This window comes from Acromyrmex echinatior, chromosome 5 (assembly GCF_024713525.1).
Source record: "Acromyrmex echinatior isolate Ae372 chromosome 5, ASM2471352v2, whole genome shotgun sequence".
Taxonomy (NCBI): domain Eukaryota; kingdom Metazoa; phylum Arthropoda; class Insecta; order Hymenoptera; family Formicidae; genus Acromyrmex; species Acromyrmex echinatior.
Window position 1 is genome coordinate 6507556 of NC_141856.1, and position 22974 is coordinate 6530529.

Below are 22974 nucleotides of genomic sequence, written 5' to 3' on the forward strand. Positions count from 1 at the left end.
GGGCCAATTAAAGTTTTCATTATTAGTTCCAAAATTTGCAATTATAAAAAATTGCAGCACCTAAACTTGGCCATAAATATAATACAATAGATTGTTCACACGATAGGAATAAAATTGTAAAAAATAAAATAAATGTAAAAATCATTATTTAAAAATTAGGGAAATGTCCTAGAATCAGCCATCCATAGGTTCCAATTATAGGTTAATATAATATATATATACTTGCATTCATTTCATTAATGCACCGTCAGTATCCAGTAACGTCGAGTATGACTTCCATCGTGAACGAGAAACGTAACTTCGCAATTGCCTCATATTTACTAAATATTAGATCGCGTACGGGATTTCGGGTATGGCACGAATATGAAACGTACGGGTTTGAGGCATTACCCTCGTAGCTGCGTAGGTACAAATTCCTCGTTGAATTCATCCAGAGCGCTTCGTAACGTGAAAACGTATGCGCGCATACACACATACACACACACACACACACACACATCACGCGAAGTGCGTAGTACCAAATTATATTCGCGGGGCTGCGTTCGGCTAGCCGACCGGCCGGCCGGGTTCGAAAAGTAAAACGGCGCGAGGCGTGTGTACGTTGTGTACGTGTGGTACGCAGCGAGAGGTGAGAGCAAGCGAGACGCGGCGAGGAAACGAGCGAGACGATAGGAACGAGGTACCCGGCGCGGCGGTCGGCGTTCGCGCGCGACGGACAGAGAGACGCCGCACCGGCAGGAGAGGGAGAGAGAGAGAGAGAGAGAGAGAGAGAGAGGGAGAGAGAGAGAGAGAGAGAAGGGAAACGGGCGTAGCAGCGATGAGGGGTGAGGGATGCGGGGACTAGATCGCGAGCGCGAGGGAGACGGGACTACATCGCGGCCGCGGTGCGCCCGCGGAGGTACGCGACAACGGCGCGCATCGATTGGCGCTCTAGCCGTGACCCCCACCATGCTGCTTTCGCTTTCACCCAATGGGGCCTCACTTTCGCGCTCGCCCGCGTTCGGCGCCGCGGCAGCCGGCACGCTGTCGTCGCCGGCTTCTCTCAGTGACTGGTGCACCCTACGTGCGAGCGAGCGTTTTTCGTGCGTCCGTGTGCTCGTCCGTCTCGTCTCGGGAGCGGCTAGCGGCAGAAAGAGAAAGAAGACGAACGGAAAAGGGCGGCGGTGAGGAGGAAGAAGAAGAAGAAGGAGGAGGAGGAGGAGGAAGAGTGTGGCAGCCTCGGTGTCGACAAGCGCTACGTGTGCGCCCTTTCATCCCAGATTATACCTCACGCTCGCGTATACCGTTAAAGTGTGCCGATTTAAATCGTCGCGGCGGTCCGTCGTGAAACGCGACGCGCGGGCGCGCGCGCGCGCTCACCGTTGGAAATTGCGTTGCACGCCGGGGCGGCGCGTACAGCGTACTCCGGCGCCGGTTGACCCTGACATTCGAGAAGCCGGGCCGGGCGGGCGAGAGACACTCGTCGTCTCGCGCGCGCAGGAGCGACATCGCTGTGATCGCGCTCGTACGAGCATCCCGAGTGTCGGGACTCTGTGGACGAATCAACGAAGCGAAGGACGGTAGCAGCGTACCTTACGATTTCAGACTTTTTCTTTTCCTTCCGTGGCGCGTTGTGTCGCGGTCTAGTCTCACCCTGACCTTGACTCCGATGCACCAGCGCGTCGATAGAAACACCAAGGAACGTCGTCACGTCGTGTCTCGAGCGGTGTTTCCTCGCGGTGTGCCGATCGCGCGACTCGCGCGGGCGGTCTTGTTGTGACACGCGAATGACCTTGATTCTTCGGCGAGGCGGCGCCTTGGATATCGCCTTGGATATCGAGCGAACCGGTCCACGCCTTCTCGTCGCGTTTCTCTACCGTACGAAGTGGTGCGTCACCTGGAGATGAACAAGTAGAAAAAAAGCAAGCCTGATCTTCGTGGTTACAACGAAGCGTGCGTTCCAATCTATCGCGAGACGTCATCTGTCATCGAAAAAACGACGTTCGAGAAGCAACGGAAGACAACACCTGATCTTAAAGTGCAGAGCACCTATATGGCACCGCGGCGTCACGCCAACGGCGGCCACGGCGGTGGCGGTGGCGGCGGCCTCCTGGAGAACGGGGGCGGTGGCGTTGGCACTAACGATCCCATGGATAATCTGCTGGGCCCGAGTCAGACGACGCGCTGCTGCACGCCGACCGGCGAGTGTCTGCGCGGCGACACCCTCATCCGCCTCAATGCCCTGCACGATGCGGTCAAGGTCACCTGCAATAACGACAATTGCCCGATCGGCCAGTTCATGCACCGTGAGTGCTTCGACGCCTGGGAGCAGACGGTACTCACGTATTTGAAGAGCTGCGGCCGCGCTCGCAGCTGGTCCGAGCGTCAACGTCATCAGAATCTCTGGACGAAGAAGGGCTACGATCTCGCGTTCAAGGCGTGCGGCTGCCGCTGCGGCCGCGGCCACCTTAAAAAGGACCTCGACTGGATGCCGCCCGGTCTCGGCAACGTTCCCGGGAATCGTCCCGATGAAAACGAGGCGAAGAAGAAGAAGCGGCGCAACCGTCAGAACACCAGGCCGAGCCTGGCCGTGTCGGCTGGCCCGCCGAATCACGGCAACCACGTCGTCGCCGCGAACGGCCGTGGCACCAGCGAGGCGCAGATGATCGAGGCTGGCCGCGGCAGAGCCGGCTCCTTGTCGTCCAGCACCGGTTCCAGCTCCCCACCGGCCACCAGTGAGCCCAGCGTCAGCCCTCTTCATCAGCCGCAGGCTATCATGAAGAAGAAGAGCAAGGTCGACTTTTTCAGCGATCGCGCGAGGTGAGTACTCTTCTCTTATTGGTCTCTAGAACAAAAAACATCACCGCATTTCACCTTTCTCTGCGGACGATTTCTTTGTGGAACCGAAGGAAGATCGACAAGTGCGCGCGTGGTCATATATACATACATATACATTTATATGTGTGTGTATATATATATATATATGTATAGGTACATTGTATATATGTGTATGTATGTATAAAAGAGGAAAGGAATCTTCCCTTTTATTCAACATTCTTCTGTCTATATATTTATATTTTTTTTTTCTAAAAAATGTATTACATTTCTTTTTAATATTAACAGTGCACATTAATGGTATTATGTAATTATTCACATTCTTAATGCAGCTGAAAATTGCCTGATAATTTGTTTTATAACAAGCAAAGCTAAATTATTTTTATAGAAGGAACTTTATACTGAAATATACGAATTTTTGTAAATATATACAGAAAGGAAGACTGTTCTTCAATCAACCATAATATACGTAAGCAAAAATATTGTAATTTTGCTTTCAAGATTTTAGTCTTGATTTGATTGACTTTGTATTATGTAAGATTTTTGATTGAGCAAGTCTTGAATTGAGTGCAAAGTAATACTTGCATCAAAACAAATTCAATCAAGACTAATATCTTTGAAGCAGTTACAATATTTTTATATATGAGTATATTATGGTTGATTTAAGAAGTATTTTTTTTGTACAGGAAATGTAATTTGATACTTCAACTTGACTCGTCCATTATGAAAGATTGTTAATACATTAAGAAAAACATATCAAACTTTAATAAGTATTTGTTTCAATAGTACTAATTGAAAATTTACTAAATGTAAACATATATTTCTTTATTTAAGAATTATTAACTTTTTTTTTGTTTACCATAAGTAAATGATAAGTTAGTATTATTCAAATATTTAGTAAAGGATATTTTGAGATGTTTCGGATAAAACTTTTGCACATTGTGAGATAGAAAGATATCTTTAGTTTGACGCAACTCTCAAATGAGATTTCGCTAAAGAAAGAGAAAAGCCAAATCTTCGGATAAGAATGATAGATGAGAAGGAACGCGTCGGGAGTCATTTTCCCGTCGAAACCTTTGTCTTAGTGCGGGTGTGTCTTCCGGGAAAGACGACACCTTAAAGCAGACGCGTGAGAATGAAAGACGCTGGCGAAGTCTTTCAATGTAATTCACAAAAACTGGAAAATCGCTTATAGATAGAGTGGAATTTAAAGAATGTATATAAAAAGTAGAGATTGCTTACAATATTAATGATGCAATTTATGATGTAAAGACTGGGTGTGGTTAAGAAAGACTCGAGCATTAATAAGTAGTTCCGCTTTTGAATATTGAACATTCTTTTTTACAAAAGCAAGTTTGTTACGACAACTCGTATGTAAATCATGAAATTCAACAACACAATATTTTCTATTTTTAAATGTGTCAAACGCTGGCCACACGAGAATAAATCTCGCCTTACGCAAACACATAGCAGCAAAATTGGATTCGGTTTCGACTTGCTACTTGGTTCCTCGTTACGTAACCGCGTTCCACCGGACCGTAGTTAATCCAGTCGTTTCTTTTACGAGTTTGTCGCTCGCCACGATTTTATGATCTCCAAATATTTAGATAAAAACGTACCGCGCGCGATTTCTATCGCGGCAGATGGTGTCCAAATGATGGCGAAGATTCTCGGAAGATATGCTGTTGGTTCTTGAAAATAGGGATAAGGCGGAAGCTTTTAACGAGACAAAAAAAGGGAGGGTTGAAAGAGCTCTAGAGCTTCAGTTGTATCAGAGGAGCGCAAAAGTCTACCATGTTTGCTCTGATAATTACATTATACAATATTAAAGAATCACTAACCGCTTATTGAACGATTATAGTCCATAATGTAAGAAGTTAAGAAGTTGCGCATTGATGATAGAGTCAAATTTGAAACAGTCGCACTGAGAAAAAGATATAGTTAATTTTAATAAATATTTAGTTCAATACTGCCAACTAAATATTTACTTACAGTAGCCAAATAAATATTTGTTCAATAAAAAAAAAAAGATTGTTAAATCAAATCAACATTTCTTGTATTAAATAAATATATCTTTATATTTAATAGATATTTAGTCGGCAGTATTCATCTAAATATTTATTAAAATTGACTATATTTTTTTTCAGTGCAATCATCGAAATTTAACCTTGTAGTAACATGATGTAACTTAGGGTACGGTCAATGCGATGCTTTAAAGCGTTTTTTGATTGGTCAATTTGTTCAAAATTCTTCCAATTAGGCAATCAAACGCTTCAAAGCATTTGTAGTGAGACTTGTAGTGAGACCGTAGCCTTAATGTGTCACAGATCATAAGAGCCGTATCATTTTTTATATTTGTGACAACTCTCCAAATTGTTCAACATTTTATATTCTTAGATCATGTAAGGCCATCAGATAAAAAATGATCGAACTAGTCGAAATAGTCAATAGGAAAGTTGTCGGCATTCGGCTCAGATAAAAAGTTTGCTACATTATTATGCTACATCTAGATTGTCTAGAGCTCCTAAAAAGGACTTCCTATTGAAGTTGTATAACAATTGTATTGCGCATTACGAGTATTCGAATAAACGTCAAGATCTCGAAGTAGCAATGTCATTTGACCGTCACGGAAAGACGAATAGATTTCGATTCGTCGCTTCATGAAATTCGACACTAAGAATTCTCGAGGAAGGAGAAGAGGCAGAAAGTTTGTGCAAATTCGATAGCGGTCCCAACCGTCGATTAATTCGCTCTACTGACTTTTAATATTAATCGTTGCTCGCCGGTTTTGCGAAAGAGTTTGCGGAACCGGTTCGCGCACTGAAGTTCTGAAATATGCACGCAGCTCCATACCACTTTTCAAGAGCGTTTCAAAGAAACAGGATCTTATTACGGGTAGGAAGTTTTAAAAAAAATCAAAGTTTAAAGAATGTTTTAAAACTAATCGGAACTTTGCTTTTTCGAAAAAAAGCTTGCATCTGTATTACATTAATATGAATCTTGCGCGGTTTTTTTTGCACTAAAATTTTAAATTGAACATTTAAACTGTGAAATTGTTAAAACGTTGCATTGGCAAATTTTGGGAACTCTCGGTAAATTTTATTTGGTCGATTGCCTTTGTTAAAATTTTTCGACGTTTCATATTGTGCGTACTGCGATCATCGGCAGTTCCTTTGTTCAACTCACCGTCGTAATTTTCATATTAAAAGAGAATATTAGTTTGCGTGGAATAAAATTCGATACCTTTTTAACTCACAATGTAGAAGTTTTGTTAAAACGTTTGAAATATTCTTTGTTCAAAATATTACCAACATTGTTTCATAAACAATTGTAAAATTAGATTATCAGAATTGAAGTATCACACTGCTACATTTCTTGAATTTGCAAGAATTTGTATGTGACAAGGTCTTTCTACAAGCATAGTTAATTTTTGTATTGTGTCGTAAAAAAAATTATCAGGCAATTTCGAGTTGGCGCGTTAAAAATGTAAATAATTACTTAACCTTGACGACATTGCATAAAGATAGCATCGACACATTACGTTCGAAAAAAAAAAGTACTACATTACAATTTTTCTTCTTTCCCTCGTGTACGAATTCTGGGTCAATCTACGAGCTAATGTTCACGAGATTTTAAACATAGATTGTATTTTGACTGGCTCCAACGTCACGAGACGCAACACAATCCAAAATTGTAATACATTTGTTTTCCTTGACGCGACGATTTATATTCGGCGGTATATTTTGCATGAGGGAAATAAAAGAACCGTGTTGCGTCGTCGGAGGAAACGAAGGCGAGTCGTTGTTCACGTCCGTGTGCTGTAAAATAACTCCTCTCGGGACGTGCGTTCGAGAGGGCATGAATGAACGCCGCTGGTCTGTTTTCTCGTCGCGCGTAGGTCGCTCTCTATAGAGCGGCATCGGGACGTAGTGTGTTGTGCGATGTGCGTACGTACTACGTACATGTGTAGTGCAGCGCGTACGCGTGTTAGGTTGCTCTAGACCTCCGGTAAGAGAGCGAGAAGACGAAGGGCAGCGAGAGAGAGAGAGAGAGAGAGAGCGCCCACGACGATTACGACGCGCTCCAACTCATAGTACGCGCTTGTTCCTCGCGTATATATGCGTGCCGTATGCGTGTGTGCGTCCTATATATAGATGCAACCTTGGAAACCTGTCCTATTTCTGTTTATGTTCCTCCAGTTCGACGGGTCGGGAATTCTCTTTCTTGGGCCTGCTCTTCGTCGCGTTATAAAACGCCGGAATTTTTCTAAATTTCTTCTAACCTACGCTGTCTATCTGCTCGATTGAGAGTTTACTCGATTTATAATATCTCGCCGTTTGCAGATAACCTGGGAATCGCGTATTGGTAATTCTTTTGTCGTACTCTCTTTCGTTTTCTATTTATATCTTTTTCAATTTATTGATACTATTATATTTTTACCTTTACTGTGAATGTTCGTTAATGTTTTTTTTTTTTTTCGTAAAAATACAATTATTTCCAGTAATTATTACGTTCCTTTGTTTTTAATTGATTAATATAAAAGCATTATCAGAACGTTTTCTTATTAATTATTACTTATAGTAATTACATTCATATGTATATGTATTTTAGTTGTGATACATATATGTGCGAAAATATATTTTGATCAAAATGATTAGGACGCGCCTACTTTCTAACATTAGTTTCGAGACGCGCCTATTCCTGGGATAAACAAGCGTGACGAATAATGCATGATGAAGTTGGAAAACGCTTTTTCTTCTAGTCAATAGTATTTCTTTAAAAAGTGTTTTAATCAATAATTTTTAATTTTATAATTATTAGTTATTTCAGAAATTTCGTTTTTGAAAAATTTATTCGTTAAAAAAATTGTTGGTACAAAAGTCGAGGAAGGAATTAAATTTTATTTGTAATATGTTTAAATATTGAATTTATGATATTTATAAACATATCAGTAAGTATAAATGTTAGTTAACACTACTTCTGACATATTTTTGTTTGGAATATTGTTCGAATTCTTTGAATTATTAACATATAAATAAATACATTGTAAATTAAAAATATATAAAACGACAGGGTATTTTGAAAGCCAACCGCAGAATCTAGCAAGTCGCGTAAATTAATTTATATTCTATCAATAATCACGCAAATTGAAAATCTTGACGAAATTAGATTTGAAAAACAACTCTACGCGATTATATTAATAAACTATAAATTAATTTACGCAACAAGTTTTGCGGTTGGCTTTTCAATACCCTGTCACTTTACATATTTTTAACTTACATTATTTAGAGCCCATTATTGATAATATATTAATATAATATTTTGAATACATTATAATTATTAGAAGCTCCGTATTCGAATTAATTCAAGCGTTTTCCAACACGACGGCTAAGCAAGATTTTCGGGTTTGCATTCACGGTTTCGTTTTCGTTTCGAACACAATCGGCCGGTACCTGGAGGCGAGTGCACATGTACCAAGATGCAACGGCGAGTTTAGGTTGCCTCTGTGTACGAGTAGAGCGGTCGGGACCCGTTGTGTAGTTTGTTGTGCATGCGTGTGTGTGTGTGTGTGATGCGTGCACATATGCACAAGCGATTACTAACGTTGGGAAAGAGGGAGAAGAATACGAAAGAGTGAGAGAAGGGAGGATGCTCGTAACCTTGACCGTGGCCACCTTCTCAGGGCCACCGAGCGAGGAGGAGCCTGAACGTTCTAGCAACTCCCAAGGCCAACGGCATGGAATCACGCCACCATGATGCATTTAAAGTCGAGAAGATGCTGCTAAAAACCCGCACCCGGCTTTGCTTGTGTATCTTTTCGCTCGTCAGCTCTGAAAAAATCTCTGTTAACTTCTGTATTGCGGTTAATAGATCGGATATATTCCTTGTTGATCTCTCGATATCTTTACCGGTGTCTCTTACTTTTTTACGACTTCAAGGATTTGCATTTATTTTATTTTCTGATATTTGAATTTTTTGATTTTGATTTTGACATTGCAGGTGATTCTCTTTAGAAGAATAATAATTAACATTAATTATAATCAATTTTTAATTCCTCTAAAATCGTAATTTTATTTTAAAGCGATTTTAGAAGGATTAAAAATGGATTATAATTAATATTTAATAATTAATAATCATGATATATATAAAATGGATATTTAAATTAACAAGATAAGCAATAACGAATGATAATAAATGAAATAATTAAAACTAGAGTTACGAGTCATAGATATTTTTAAATAGAATATTTTACTACCTTGTTAAATCTTAAACAATAATGTAGCATATTTTGAAAACTTTATTCATTTTGAAATGGGGAAGTAAATAATACAATAATACTATTCTGGCATTATTCTTAACGCTCTTATTTCTAATATAATTACGTCGTTAGCAGGAAGGCGTAAAATTTAGCGAGGTCGCAAATTTTCCGCACGAATTTCCTTTGTTCCGGTCTCTGTCCCCCTATCCTCCTGACACATTCACCGCGTTTTACGTCCCGCAATTAAAAGGAAGAGATGCGAACGAAGTCAAAGGATTAATTCACACCTATGTACGTACATACATAACACGTTTGAGATTCTCCTCCGTGCAGTTATGTGTGAGCTCATCTTTATTCTAAATCCTGTTGGTAGTAATAACTATAGCGTATGAATCTCGTTCCGAGAGCCACGATATCGCATTGATGCGGATGTTGATCACAAATTCTGAGGATCGTTACGATGCGTGTAACGCAACGCGTATTGAGAGGAGAGGGGCGTAAAAACCAACGCCCCTTCCGTTCATCGCGCAATCTAGCGCAATAGGGTACGCTATTCTCGGGAACATTACGCTCGTTTATATCCATCGTAGGTATACGATAGCGATTCCCCCCCTTTTTTTTCTTTTCTTTTTTTTTTTGCGGACTTTCGTTCCTCCTCTCTTTGCCGCGACTATTACGGACATCTTTGGAAAGACCGGCGTGCGGATCTATAAATTTCCACCGTTGCTGTGGTGCGCACAACGAGACTCACCGAGGGCTCGGATTTTAACTGGGAATAAATCGCAGGACGGGGAACGTTTCACGACCATTCGTAGACATTCACTACCCTCGCAAAACATCCCGCGAATGTTTTTCTCGTGCGACATCTTTCATGCGTAAATATTTATTGGAGGGCGTACCGAATAATTTTTTTGCGGGCTTATAAATTTTATCTTTATTTCGCTTCTCTCCTATTTTGCCGCCGTCCGATTTAGACGTTACTGAGTCGCATGAACGCTCGCATAACTATTAAGAGAATCGTGGGGTTCTGATCTGGTAGTCCCACTTTGAAAGCGAATTTAGGATTGTCGCAAAATTGGAAATGAAAGAAATATCAGGGAAACTGTCAAGAAAAATCAGAATATATATGTTTTCAGAATTGGGGAATTTGTGACAATCTTGGGATTGCTATAAAGTACAAAGAAATTATTGCAAGGGGGGAGTAATTTTTACAAATTGTTTTAATAGGATTCTTCTTGAACAAAAAAGGAAGAATAAAATAAAAAAGAATACAAAGATAAAATTGTAATATTTTTCACGAGTATTTTAGTCTACTTGTGTGTACTTGTTTTCTATTACGAGCATTCATGTACTATAAAGTTCCACGTACTATAAAGTTTCTCCGACAAAGCACGCATTGAATTTGCAAGTTGCACGAAACGTCGCGGAAAAAATTGACAAGAATAATATCGTAAACTCCTACGGTGCATTCATCGCAGCGTTAAGCGTATAATCTTTCTCAAGAACGTCTTGAGTTTAGGTTTATGATAACGAATCACGATAAGGTGTCTTAAATTACGGCTGTGGCAGTTAAATCTGGTTAGTAAAGCGAGTAAGGGATTGTATTTTTTGGAAAAGTGCATACGATAATTTTTCAGACAAATCCTTTGCATGATGTTCAGCGGTCCTTGAATATCTTTGGATCCTAGAATATATATTATACTGGAATTTTTTATGTATTCTAAAAAATTCCTGGAAAATTCTGAAATTTGTTTGAGGGTTTGTCTGGAATTTATCATTTTTTCTAAAAAAGTGAGAGCATGAGAAAAGAAAAAAGTTAAGTAAGAAGAAAAGTTTAGGTCAATAAGTCCTCCCTTAAAGATGCAATAAGTTGCCAATAGAAAATGAGGAACTTGAATTTAATGTCTAAAATAGAACAATAGAAAAATTGTTTGTGTTGACGGAATGTTCGTTTTATATTTATAAAACAATCAATAATATTGTTCCAAATTATTTGTTAGCATTTTAATTAATTCGTATAGAACTTTAATTTAAATACAAAGCATATAATATTATGTAAATCACAATGGGATAAATTCTGGAAAAATCAGGATTTATCCCATCGATTACCTGACATGTCCTGAAATTATCCTTGAATTGACTAACCAGATTTTGCTGAATAACCTGTTTTAATAAATAGAATAGAATTACATTTACATCTTGACATCGTATTCATCCGATTTTATTTTATACAATAGAGATTTGTTTATTTAACACAGATATGCGTTAATTGCGGTCACATCTGCGGGAATTTATATATTCGAAATACTTCACGCGACGAAATTTGCATTTCAAATTTTCGATCAATTAGTTCCTTTATATCATTTGCATCATCCGAAAGTGAGTGGCAGACGAAGAGGTAGTCAAATTGCAGAGCTGTTGATCGCATGCGCGTGATTGTGATTAATCTGTCTATAATTGCAAGCTTGGAACTGACGCGTATGGATTAACACTCACCGATTGCGTTCCACAAACGAATTGCTTGCTTGCGTTGCGCTTATACACGTTGCGAACACTGATAATCGTTTGTGTACGATCACGTCTATGCAATTTGCAGCGATATATCAAACGAATCGGTTTCAATGAGGACCATTAAAACACTTGTGTTAAACAGATAAAGGATTCTTAACAAAAATTTTAATTAAATTTGTGAGTCTACACTTCGCATCTAACTATAAATTAATATTTAACTGAACGTGATCTTAACGTGTCTTGATATTGAATTTAATTTATGATATATATATATGTATATATATATTAGTCGACCTAATTACATAATTAAATGTTATTAAGACGTAATTAGCTTTCACGAGCCAATGAATATGACCGAGTTAATGTAATTTTCGATACGACGCTACTGCTATTACGTGGAATATTTCAAAGAAAAAGCGCCATTTGCGCTCGTAATCACATCCGCCTGCAGCGGAGACACCTGTAAAGAATCGTGAAGTAATGGTAGAAGTAAGTCGACAGGGCGCAGGGGACTTGCGAGAGGAGCAACGAGTTTGGGGATTGACCCTGAGGCCGAGAAACGCCCCAAGGATGCCTTAAAGATGACGGGGCGAGATGTTCCTCCCTCTCGCGCGCACATTTCTTTTTGAAAAGGTGGAAGCTGCTCTTAATTAAATTCCCTTCGAGGGGATACACTTCTCTCGTTCCTTGTCTCAAAATCCAACTGGGATTCTCGCATTATTATCGGTCGCGCTTTTTTCCTTTCTGTTGAAAAAGCATTCCGGTCGTCGATATGTTAATTATTATAGAAGAGCGGTGCGATTAACGATGGACGGCATCGATATTTCGTCGAAAAATATAGTCAATATAGTTATTATATTCAATATTGTTATATAGTTATTTTAACCCTTTGAAGCATACATTTTTCCATTCAGTTGAAATTCGGTTGAAATTGTTATTCGGGAGTTTTCGCGGTCGCTGATTATGAATCTAACTTTTTCGAGATTCAATGACGGATCCAAGATGACGGACCGAAAAGCAAAAAATTAGTAATAAAAGCAGCGAACATAAAGTAATTCCCACCTGCAGTACATATACTGTTGTACAGATTGTTTGTCTTTTGAGTGTTCACTTTATTATACTAGATCAGCAATTTTGAATTTTTTTAATTTTGACTTTAGATTCGTAATGACCCAAAAAACCTACTTGACCCCATTTTACAGCTTCAGAACTAATTTTTTAATTATTTGTCCGCCATATTGAATTCGTCATTTTGAATTTTGAAAATCTGAGGTCAGATTCGTAATCAGTGACTCCGAAAACCTCCGAGTATTCAGTTTCATCCTAATAAAGTAACTTTTTGCTTTCAACATGAATTTTTTCTGGAAAATACATTATTTTGTAACACTTATTACAATACATTATTTTGTTACACTTTGTTAATATAAACAATGAAACAAAAAATTAACGGAAAACATTTCTCTGCACTTACGAACATCTTATCGAAGTAAAATCGCAAAAATTCGCAACAAAAAATTAAATTTTAATTACTTGAGAAATGCAAAAAACGAATTACAAAGAGATGGAAATCTGGATTCCCACCGTGCTTGAAAGGGTTAAGAGATATTACTATATTTTTTTTCCCGTCATGTCTTGAACTTTTATATCTTATTCAATTTTGCGTAATAAATACGAAGAACAATTAACAAAAAATAATTAAATATTCTTTTATCTTTAGAGATATTTTCTTACAAATTCTCAACAATAAAAGAAAATTTTTGTAACTTATAAGACTCAAATATCGACATTACAAAAGGTTGTGCCATCTCGAAGTACAAAGTGACAATTGTTCACAAAGCTGCGAGAGGAAAAGGCATTTCTTTCTTATCTTCATTCTTGTAGATAACGCGCAAAAAGTAATTTCCGCATGGCGCGAGTTTAAATTACTTTTTGCTAAACGAAGGCTCGTTGTCTTCTTCACTATTCTCTCATAGATATGAAAGACGCAAGAGTTTATAAAGGGATTAGACTTTATTACATCCAACACCCGCGGTGACTGCCACTAAGTTGAAACTTTTATCCCTCTTTCGGTATATCGCGTTAATAATAATGTCAGTTTATTAAAAGCGTATGTTTTGTTAAACAATCTTTATAAGCTCAACAAGAAAGTTTATATAAAAAACTAAGATAAAATTTAAAAGAAGATACTTTTTTTTTTTTAACAAATCGTCTTTCACGGAAAAAATGGTACTTCTGAAGTTTCTAAAAATCTAGATCTGAAAATAATTTTGTTGGTTATTAAAATAATTATGTACAACGTGTTCAAATTGATTAGAATATTAACATTGTTCATCATGTTTGAGTTTTCTACATATTAATTATTTTGATGGACCAACAAAATTATTTTTAAATCTGCAGCGATCTAAATTTTAGATATTTTGTCAAAATTCTTCCTTCTGTGATACAGACTGTTGGATATCAAAAGAGCAGTGGTAACCTAATTTCTTGAGTAAATAACATTTTGTTATTTTTAACTTTCATGTGTATTAAAACGTAAACCAATCCATTTCGATTAGTTTCAAAGTAAACAACGTTTACATTAACGAAAATGCACTTAAATAATAAAGTAAATTTGAGTCAAATTTAATATAATTTCTTGAATCAAATTGTTTAATTCCATTATTATAATTAAATTAACGACATATTGAATAGAAGCCGTGGCGACCTATATTATAGAAATGATTAAAAGTAATTTCAAATTATATATAGGCATGATAAAAAATAACTCACATTTGACATTATGAGTTTAACATTGTACGTTTCGTTTCGGAACTTTCAGAAAATTCTTCAGCATTTGATGTCAACAGAGATTTCTTATTAGAAGAAGTAGAGTGAACGGAGCGTTCGGTTAACGACATAATACATGCGTATAAGATGTTTTTTCGACGTGCGAGATAATCGATGCGAAGGTCGGGATAATAACGAATGAACGATGTCAACGATGCTCGGGACGAAGCTCGTGACAAGGCATGGTAATTACGAGTCAAAAACGAATTTGGTTTCACATTCAGCTCGCGGACTCGCGCAAGGCGCTGAACGGCCTTCACACGTTGACCCAACATACACGTTTGTACGCACGCAAATACATATGGTATTCGTCGTATTCGTAACGAGCTGTTTGCCAAATTCATGCAAATATGTATGGATCGTAGAAGATGGCGTAGAGGAAGCGGGTGAGGAGGGATGAAGAGAAGAAGATAGGACGCGCCTCGCCTACTCGCGTACGTCATTAACATTCATGAACTGCAACCGAGCTGTTCTGTCCTCCTTCCTCTCCTTTGTATTTCTTCCGTTCGTTTCTTCGCGTGGTTTCCTACCGTCTCGACGCAGTTTTTCGCGAAGGCGAAATTTTATCGCGTCGACGAGCTCGCCTGCATATTGAAAGCCCCCAATGAGAGAGGTCATGAATACAAATCGCGTTAGAAAAATCCAAGTTATGTTTGGGCACAATAGATGCAGTTCTTGAACGTTGCGATTCGTCGTTTGGTAGTTGCGTGAATGAAGACAGTATTGTTTCCGACACAGTTTCCTGTTTTATCGTGTAATCCGGTTCAACCGGATCTCGCTGAAACCAGTTCCAAATGCATACAGTAAAATAGGTGGTAAAAGGCAATTGAAAGTCTGAAATACCATATAAATTAATTTTAATTCATGTTTATTTCTTTTTAGGAATGTTTTTTAATGAGAAATTTAAATTTCATGATTACATATTGACATTGAAACATACGATAATTACTAATGGAAATAATATGTTATTTACGTTGTAGTTAAATTTAGTTTAATTTAGTTAAATTAAATCTAATTAAATCAAATTAATTTTTATGTATTAAAATTAAATTTCAAAATATATTCCAGCATCAATGTGTGTGCATTGCTGTGCCACTATTTGAAAATCTCACGTTGAAAGTTTCTCAGACGTCGAAGTTAAACGTATTCCCAATCGGATAGAATTAACACTCGGCCGCAAAAATCGATAAAATTTCTGTCGGAATCCCAGAGGTGATAAGCTTCTCAAGATATTAAGTCGAATAGTTATCATGTGAATCCCTTGGCGGAAGAGTTTCTCGACTTTCGACGGGGATGGTGATTACTTAAAAATTACATCCCTCAGGTGAGTTTAATTGCATTAAGTTCGTCCGACGTGTGACGGGCGACATTACAGCGGAGATGGTGTCGCGTTTTCGGTTTGCTGAATTTGCGGTAATTAAGAAAATTACGTTCTCTTCTTGTGAGATGCGCTTGTCGCAACTTTTCGTCTTCGACTCAATTAATGAGAGAGAGAGAGAGAGAGGGGGGGGGGAGGGGGGTCAGATTTGAGAGCGTTTCAATTGGACTACAATATTAACGCAAGCTAAATTGTGGTTCATCGAAAATATCGTTACGTGATCTTATTTTTAGTTAATTATTTCTAGCAATGCACATTTTTAATTAAAATAAATATTAATGTGCCCGCTAGCATTTTAAATGTTAAAAATCTTAATGAAATAAAATATAGTTACGGTAAGAATAGTTAAATACAAACATTCAATGCTTATTTATCTAATACTGGATATAATAGAAAAATCACATCTAATATTGACGATGATATGAGAACGACAGTTAATATTTCGCATCAAATGTAATCTTGCGGCTATCATTATGAAATATTGAATGTAATAAATGGGAAATATGAATACAAATTAAAGCCAAGTAGATATTTCATGCATTATGATCGATAACAAAAATCGTTTTCGCTTTGGCAAGGCTTCCCAACCGGTTATAACGGTCTTTTTTTCGATGATCATAATTCGTACCGATCCGCGTGACTCGATCCGGGCTCGAATTTCTCATGGAAGATTGCTCCGAACCCTCTCATTGTCTCGACAGAAACAGAGAGAGGCTTCGTGGTATTATAACGTTACATGAGCGTGTTACGGAATACGTAATTCGATACCAGAATATCCTGTTCGCATAAGTTCGTACGGATACTTTGAATATGTGTCAAAAGGCAGTCGCCCTCCCTCACATTGTCGATATGATTATCTTTCTTAACTTATATGAGAGAGAGAGAGAGAGAATATCTAATATTTAATAAAAGAATATCAGAACTTTTCGTTGTTTGTCTATCAGAGATGTCGCAGTAATTAATAATATAATACATTACAGGATATTTTTCTGAACTCTCTACATAAAAAGTTATAGAAACAATCTTCACTATTGATGTAGAATAGTCCAGACGATCTGTATAGTTTCATATATTTGATTGTACGAAAATGTCATCGATCTCTTAGTCTGCATTATGCTTTACAAGCTTGTATTGAGTACAATTGAATAATATCGAAATTATCCTTAAAATGCATTGGATGTAACAAGCGACATAAGTCGCTTACAAAACCCAGCATGTGGATTCATTTGATGAAGCCCATTCGAATTGTTAAATTGCCGTAAAATGATAGCGTATCAATCTCGCAAGTATCTCATACATACTAATTAAATCAGGGAATCCCTAAGCGAATGCAGATCCACATGTTTAATGTCGTCACCGTTGACAATTGCAGCGAAATGTATCGCATCGCAAGCGACAAACATGTCGCTTCCGTTTCCCAGGAGGATAGCAGACGATCTTGTATACTGCGAAGCTTCTTCGATGGCGCGAAGAAGTTCTCCCGCAGGAGCCACTCCCGACTCCGGTTAAATCTCAATCTTGCGTTCCCTTTTCCCTCCTCACCTGTGTTTCCTCGCGGCTTCTTTACATCCCCTTTTTCTCGAGACGCGATGCTAGCGGATGCTACGACAAGAGGCGGGTGGTGTTCTCTCAAACATGTTCGGTCGATTGTATTGCGTTCCTGCAACGATCCGCCGGCTAAATCACCGGCCTAAAACGCCAGCCAAGCAGGCAGTCAGCCAGTCAGCCAGCCAGCCAGCCAGCCAGCCAGCCAGCCAGCCAGCCAACCATCTCGCTCGTTGGCAACGCCCGGATCCTTATTTACGCGATCCCGTTATCTTCACCCGCGCCCCCATCTTCTGCTCTCTCGCGTTTCTCTCGCTCTGCCGTTCGTCTCATCGGATTCCTCGAAGGCGAGAGTTAAGGAGGACGAGGAGAACCAGACGAGAGATTCACCGCCGCGCCTCCTTTCGCATTCGTATACGTATACTTTGTGCACGAGTGTGTAAATTATTACGGGCCTGGGGGTGGTTTACTGCTAATTGGTTTGTTAACGTCGTGTTCTCTTCACTCCAAAAAGAGAGAGAGAGAGAGAGATAGATACACGCAGCTCGCATTTTCCTCGCGTGCACGATACACACTGTTCGTTTGGTGCTCGCATGCAATTTGCGGCTACGCGCCTCGGAAAATGGGGAAAACTTTTACCAGCCACATTTAATTATAGCGAAAACGTTTCTCTTCTTCTCTTCCCTCTTATCTCTTTATCTCTTCATCTCTTTGCCTCTCGTCTGCGGTATGTACCGTAATATATGGATATGAAACGGTTTGCGTGTTTCAGTATTTATATTTGATACTTGATAGTACATCTCGTGATAATTTGTTAAATAATTATAGCCTACCGTGCTTGTGTGTGTATATATATATATATATATATATATTTTATCTAGTACGCGCATCGAGAAAAACTTTTGCCAAGAGAAGTCGTGCCAGCTACAATTAACTATCACAATAAAATCTTTTGCTTTTCTTTCTATTATTGTGCTCTAACATGCTACATATTTTTCTAAAGTCTAATATTATATAATTATTAGATAAATGTGTGTAATTATATCTCTCAGTTATATTCGTCGTATGACGAATAATAGATTACATTGAGTGTGACGTTTGAATTTGATAAGACTCGATGTATTCAATACATATTTTATAAAAATATCTCTAGAATAATTGCTTATCACGGCATACTTTAGATTTACATATTAAATTAACGAGAAAATAATTCGAAGCAAAATTTCAAAATTTTGACAGCGAATAATCGTCTTAAGTGCAATCTTAAGATATCATACGCCAATCAGAAGATTGTATTAGCATATTAAGACATTATTTAAGATAGTTTTAAAATAACCCGATTGTATCAGTGATTATATCTCTGATTATATCTCTGATTAATTCACGACATCCTAAAACTAACTTAAGAGACAGTCTTCTTAAATATAAGACTCAACAATGAATATGATATAATTGATTTATATTATTCTCGGTGTTTATTCGGAAAGATAATATTAACTACTACTACTAATAGAGAATATTATATACTCGAAGTGAAATGACGGAGCTTAAAATCCGCTTGAAAATCTGGCGGGAATTCGTGCTTTCTGGAACACGTGAGCATATAATCCGAAGGAGTTTCCTGTATAACTGCGAGATGCGGTCGAGGGGGGGATTAACCTTTAGACGAGTTCTCAGGTAATCCTCTCTCTTTAGCGAGATTCATTCGGGGGTTCCGTTATCGCGTCGGGGGATAAGTCCGCTTACAAGGACCTCCTTACACGATCGTTCGACTTCCTTTTTCTCACGCGCGTACGTGTTCCGACGAGGAAAAAAAACTCCTTATCCGCCGACTCTATTTCGGTTTATTGGATAGCTCCCATTCTCGACATTACCTCGATTTCCCTCCTAACTGCAACTATCGTCGATACTCGGCTGGTAGGTATTTCCTTAAACCATTTCGTTCGTCTGGACGACGAATCTAAGTGATCGGCTCCCTGCGATTTTGCATGCCGTAAAATCAAATTTGCAAAATTCGATTCACAATGAAAACACATAGCTTTATATAGTTGTAAATTTTATTGTTAGATATATGCATTATATAAAATTCATTATTAACGTGTCCGTCACGTGCAGAGAGCAGTAATATTTTTTATTTCGGTCGGTAATCAAATGTCACTTTTGTTCGTTGATAGCCTTGTATACAAACGAGACGATCTCTTCTCTGCGTAACTATTAGCTGTACTACTACAAACGCATCCTCCCACGATTGTCGTTCGCTTTTCTCTCCCGATTCGCCGGTGACGGTTTCGTTGACGAGTGCGCGTCGCACAAAGCAATGCAACAATTCAGCGACTGCCTCTCTCAAGGGGGGAGGGACGAGGGACGAGGGGAAGAGGGGGAGGGCGCGTTCCTGAACATGACACCCGAAATCGCACCCTTCCAGGCATCGTCCAATCGGGCTCTCGCTATCGACGAGTGTATAGTGTGCCGTTGACATTGACCCTCAAAGACGACTCGTGTTGGCGACAAAAGCTTCGCTTCGGCCCCGGACGGGATTTAACGAAACACACAGCCAGAACGAAAGGGAGATTGGATAGCAGTTGGTTCGCCATGTTTGCGGACACACGTTTGACGTCTCCCTCCTCCCCTCCCTCTCATCCCCGTCATGTATAAAGAGTCCCAGCCGGTACTTTGTACGACGGTTCCTCTGATACCGTTGAGATATTCTCGCTTCGATAATTTGATAGCTGAGGGATGTTTTATGTGCAAGGTCACGCAACGATTTATCGTGAGAGTAAGACGGGACGATTTGATAAGAGAGAAAGAGAGGAGGTAAAAATATATTACGGTTGATTCCGAACTTGTTCGAAACTTGTAGGCACGTGTTGTTGCCACAGCGTACAATAATAGCGAGCTAAAAGTAACAAATTTCAGTATCGTTCCAATATCTTACGTCCATTTCCGACGAGGAAACGTGTTAGGTTTCTAATTGGAATTAATATCGTTCGATGTAATTTACACAAAGAGTAGTTTTGATGACGGACGAGATTTATTCTCGTATAGGTACTCACAGAAAAATATTCTATCGTTAAGAAAAGTGATTACTCAATTTATTTTTATTATCTTCAAAAAATTTTCTTCATAAATGAATTTTAAAATATATAATACTTGTTATAAATTTTAGAAAAATTCATTATTATGTACTGAAAGAAAAAGAATTAATTTTCTTTTAAAGAATGTTATAAAATTGATCGAAAAAGCGATGTAATAAGTAAATCGAATTTTTAATTTAACGATCTTAAGTGGAATATTAAACTTATTAGGATTCAAATATTAAATTTATTAAGAATATATTTTGAATAAATTTCATACTTACAACGAACTCATGATAGATTTGCGGACATTACGAACTGTTGAAATATTCGAAACGAGTAATTACTACTTGCCTAAGTAAGTATATTTCTGCGTGCATCTTTGACGATGACAGAAAACCTTTGTAACGCGAATTAATGAATATCTCGCCTAGATTAGACGCGACAACGACTCGCAAATCGAGTCTCCGCCTTTCGATCATCCTCGTTTTAATTAACGAACGCTCGGCAACGGCTACTGCTTTTCACGCTTGGATCGAACGCGCGGCATTAGCATACAATTAAATCGGGAACATGCAGGCGCTCTTTCGCGAACGAATGCACCGAGAGGGATTCTGCATCGTGATTCGACGCACGTAACCGACAACCGGCGGCCATCAATGTCTTCTCGTTGCTGTCATCCGTAAAGCTTGTTTTTCTTCGCCGCGCGAGCCTCGTATCGTCATTCTACTGTGTTTATGCTGTCTATTAATAGATGGAAATCACATCGCGCCGGAAGAACCGGTCCTCGATTCTTTTCTGATCTTGTATCTCTCTGCCTTTTTTTCAGCGCAGGAATTACATTTTTTTATACGTCCTTTGAAAAAAAAAGTCACATATTTCTTATAATAATAATAATAATACGATTGGACGTGTTTATGTAATGTAAAATCATATTTAAAATCCAGTTTCGGCTAATAGCGCAAGTGAAGAAATAAAAAGATTGCAAAAACAAAATTATATTCTGAATATATTTAACGATGATGATAAATGATGTAGAATCTTTCAGAAAGAATGTTAAAAGAACGGTGATACGGATCTTTAAATTGAAGTCTGACTTACATAATTTCAGAAATAGTACGTATACGCGATATATTTCTTTTCTCGTTCTTCGTATCGTAGAAAACCGTATATGTGGGAAAGAAACTCGCGGCATCGAATGCGTTTACCTTGTTCGCGTAAAGTAAGTTTCTTAGGACGGGTTAAGTGCTAAAGAAGCACAGCCTGTACAAATTTTCACGCGACATCGATGGCTGGAGAGAGAATCGAAGCACAACGGACCGGTCGGTCGGGGTCGGTCGGGGTCGGTCGGTCGGTCCATTGTGTGTGCTTAGCCATACCGTCGTTTCCATTATCGTTGCCCGACTCATTAACGCACACCTGCGACCCGCTTTAGGAGGATTTAAGTCGTGAGCTGCAGAAGATTCCTTTTCATCGTACCACGTAGACGAGGCACGTACAAGAGCCGCGATGTTCGTCGTCTTCGCCGTCATCGTCGTTGTCGTTGTTCGTAGAAATTGTACGTGGCAGCTGGCTGGCTCCGTCTTTAGCAAGATCCTCACGTGCTTCGTAAGTAATTCGTGAAGCGAATTCAGGAGTCTCATCCGCGCCGCTCAAGGACATCACGGGGACGTAAGACAACCGAATCTATACACGTTCGATCCTCTCCTCGCTGACGCTATCTCGTTACTCAGCAATCCCTTATATACGCTTTCGGCGTACCGATAACCATCCGCGTTCCCATCCTTCCCTCGCGCGTTAATAACAAAGTTTGCGCGTGCTTTGATCTCTCTAATTCGTAACACTTCGTCAATCCGCGCACGAATTTGTTCTGTTGTGCTGACAAAGACGAGTGCCTGAACGGTACGTTCCGTGACGCAGATATTTTTCAAGGATTATGGATGGACAATCAACTTTTTATTTAAAATGCGATTTTATATAGCAGAAGAGACGTGTGTGTGTGTGTATATATATATATATATGATGTATATATAACTTTTAGATACAGTCAAAAGCAACGTCAAAACGTTTTGATGAAAGACATGTAAAAAAGGAATTTCTTCTTTAATGAATGAAAATAAGATCGATTGATTTAAAATACTATGCAACACTAATAAATGCGTATTCGAGCTTTTTATATGTATATTATGTTATTCCCAGAATTACATTACTGACCTCGTGTATACTTATTTCATTTTTCGAAATCATTCTTGATTTTTTATTTTTAGCAGCTTGTTATGTAAGTTTCATAAACAGAGAATTAATCATGCTGCTACTTAATAGAGGATAGTAAGGTTATGTATTCAACTTTTTTGCTGGACATTTTTTAGTAGTCATTTTTGCGCTTCGATTCATATTATTTACATAGCTGAATTTAAAATACTTTTACATTATTACAATTAAATGTTATTTAACAAACATAAATGATACATTAATCTTTCTCGCCTTAATACAGCCGTGGATCAACGATGCTCGCCTTACTTGCCTGGAAAATAAGTTTAATTTTATCCCACTCGGCTCTTGAATAT

General features: G+C 38.7%; 1 protein-coding gene across 1 annotated transcript in view; it reads left to right on the forward strand.

Annotated features, from left to right (window-relative positions):
• The first annotated feature begins 1008 nt into the window (after positions 1 to 1008).
• The window catches only part of LOC105143795 (headcase), a 166737-nt gene continuing 144771 nt past the window's right edge, over positions 1009 to 22974 (forward strand). Inside the window, exon 1 of the mRNA XM_011052293.2 lies at positions 1009 to 2799. Coding sequence (XP_011050595.1) covers positions 2033 to 2799 — 767 coding nt within the window. The 5' untranslated portion in view covers positions 1009 to 2032. The remainder of the gene's footprint in view (positions 2800 to 22974) is intronic.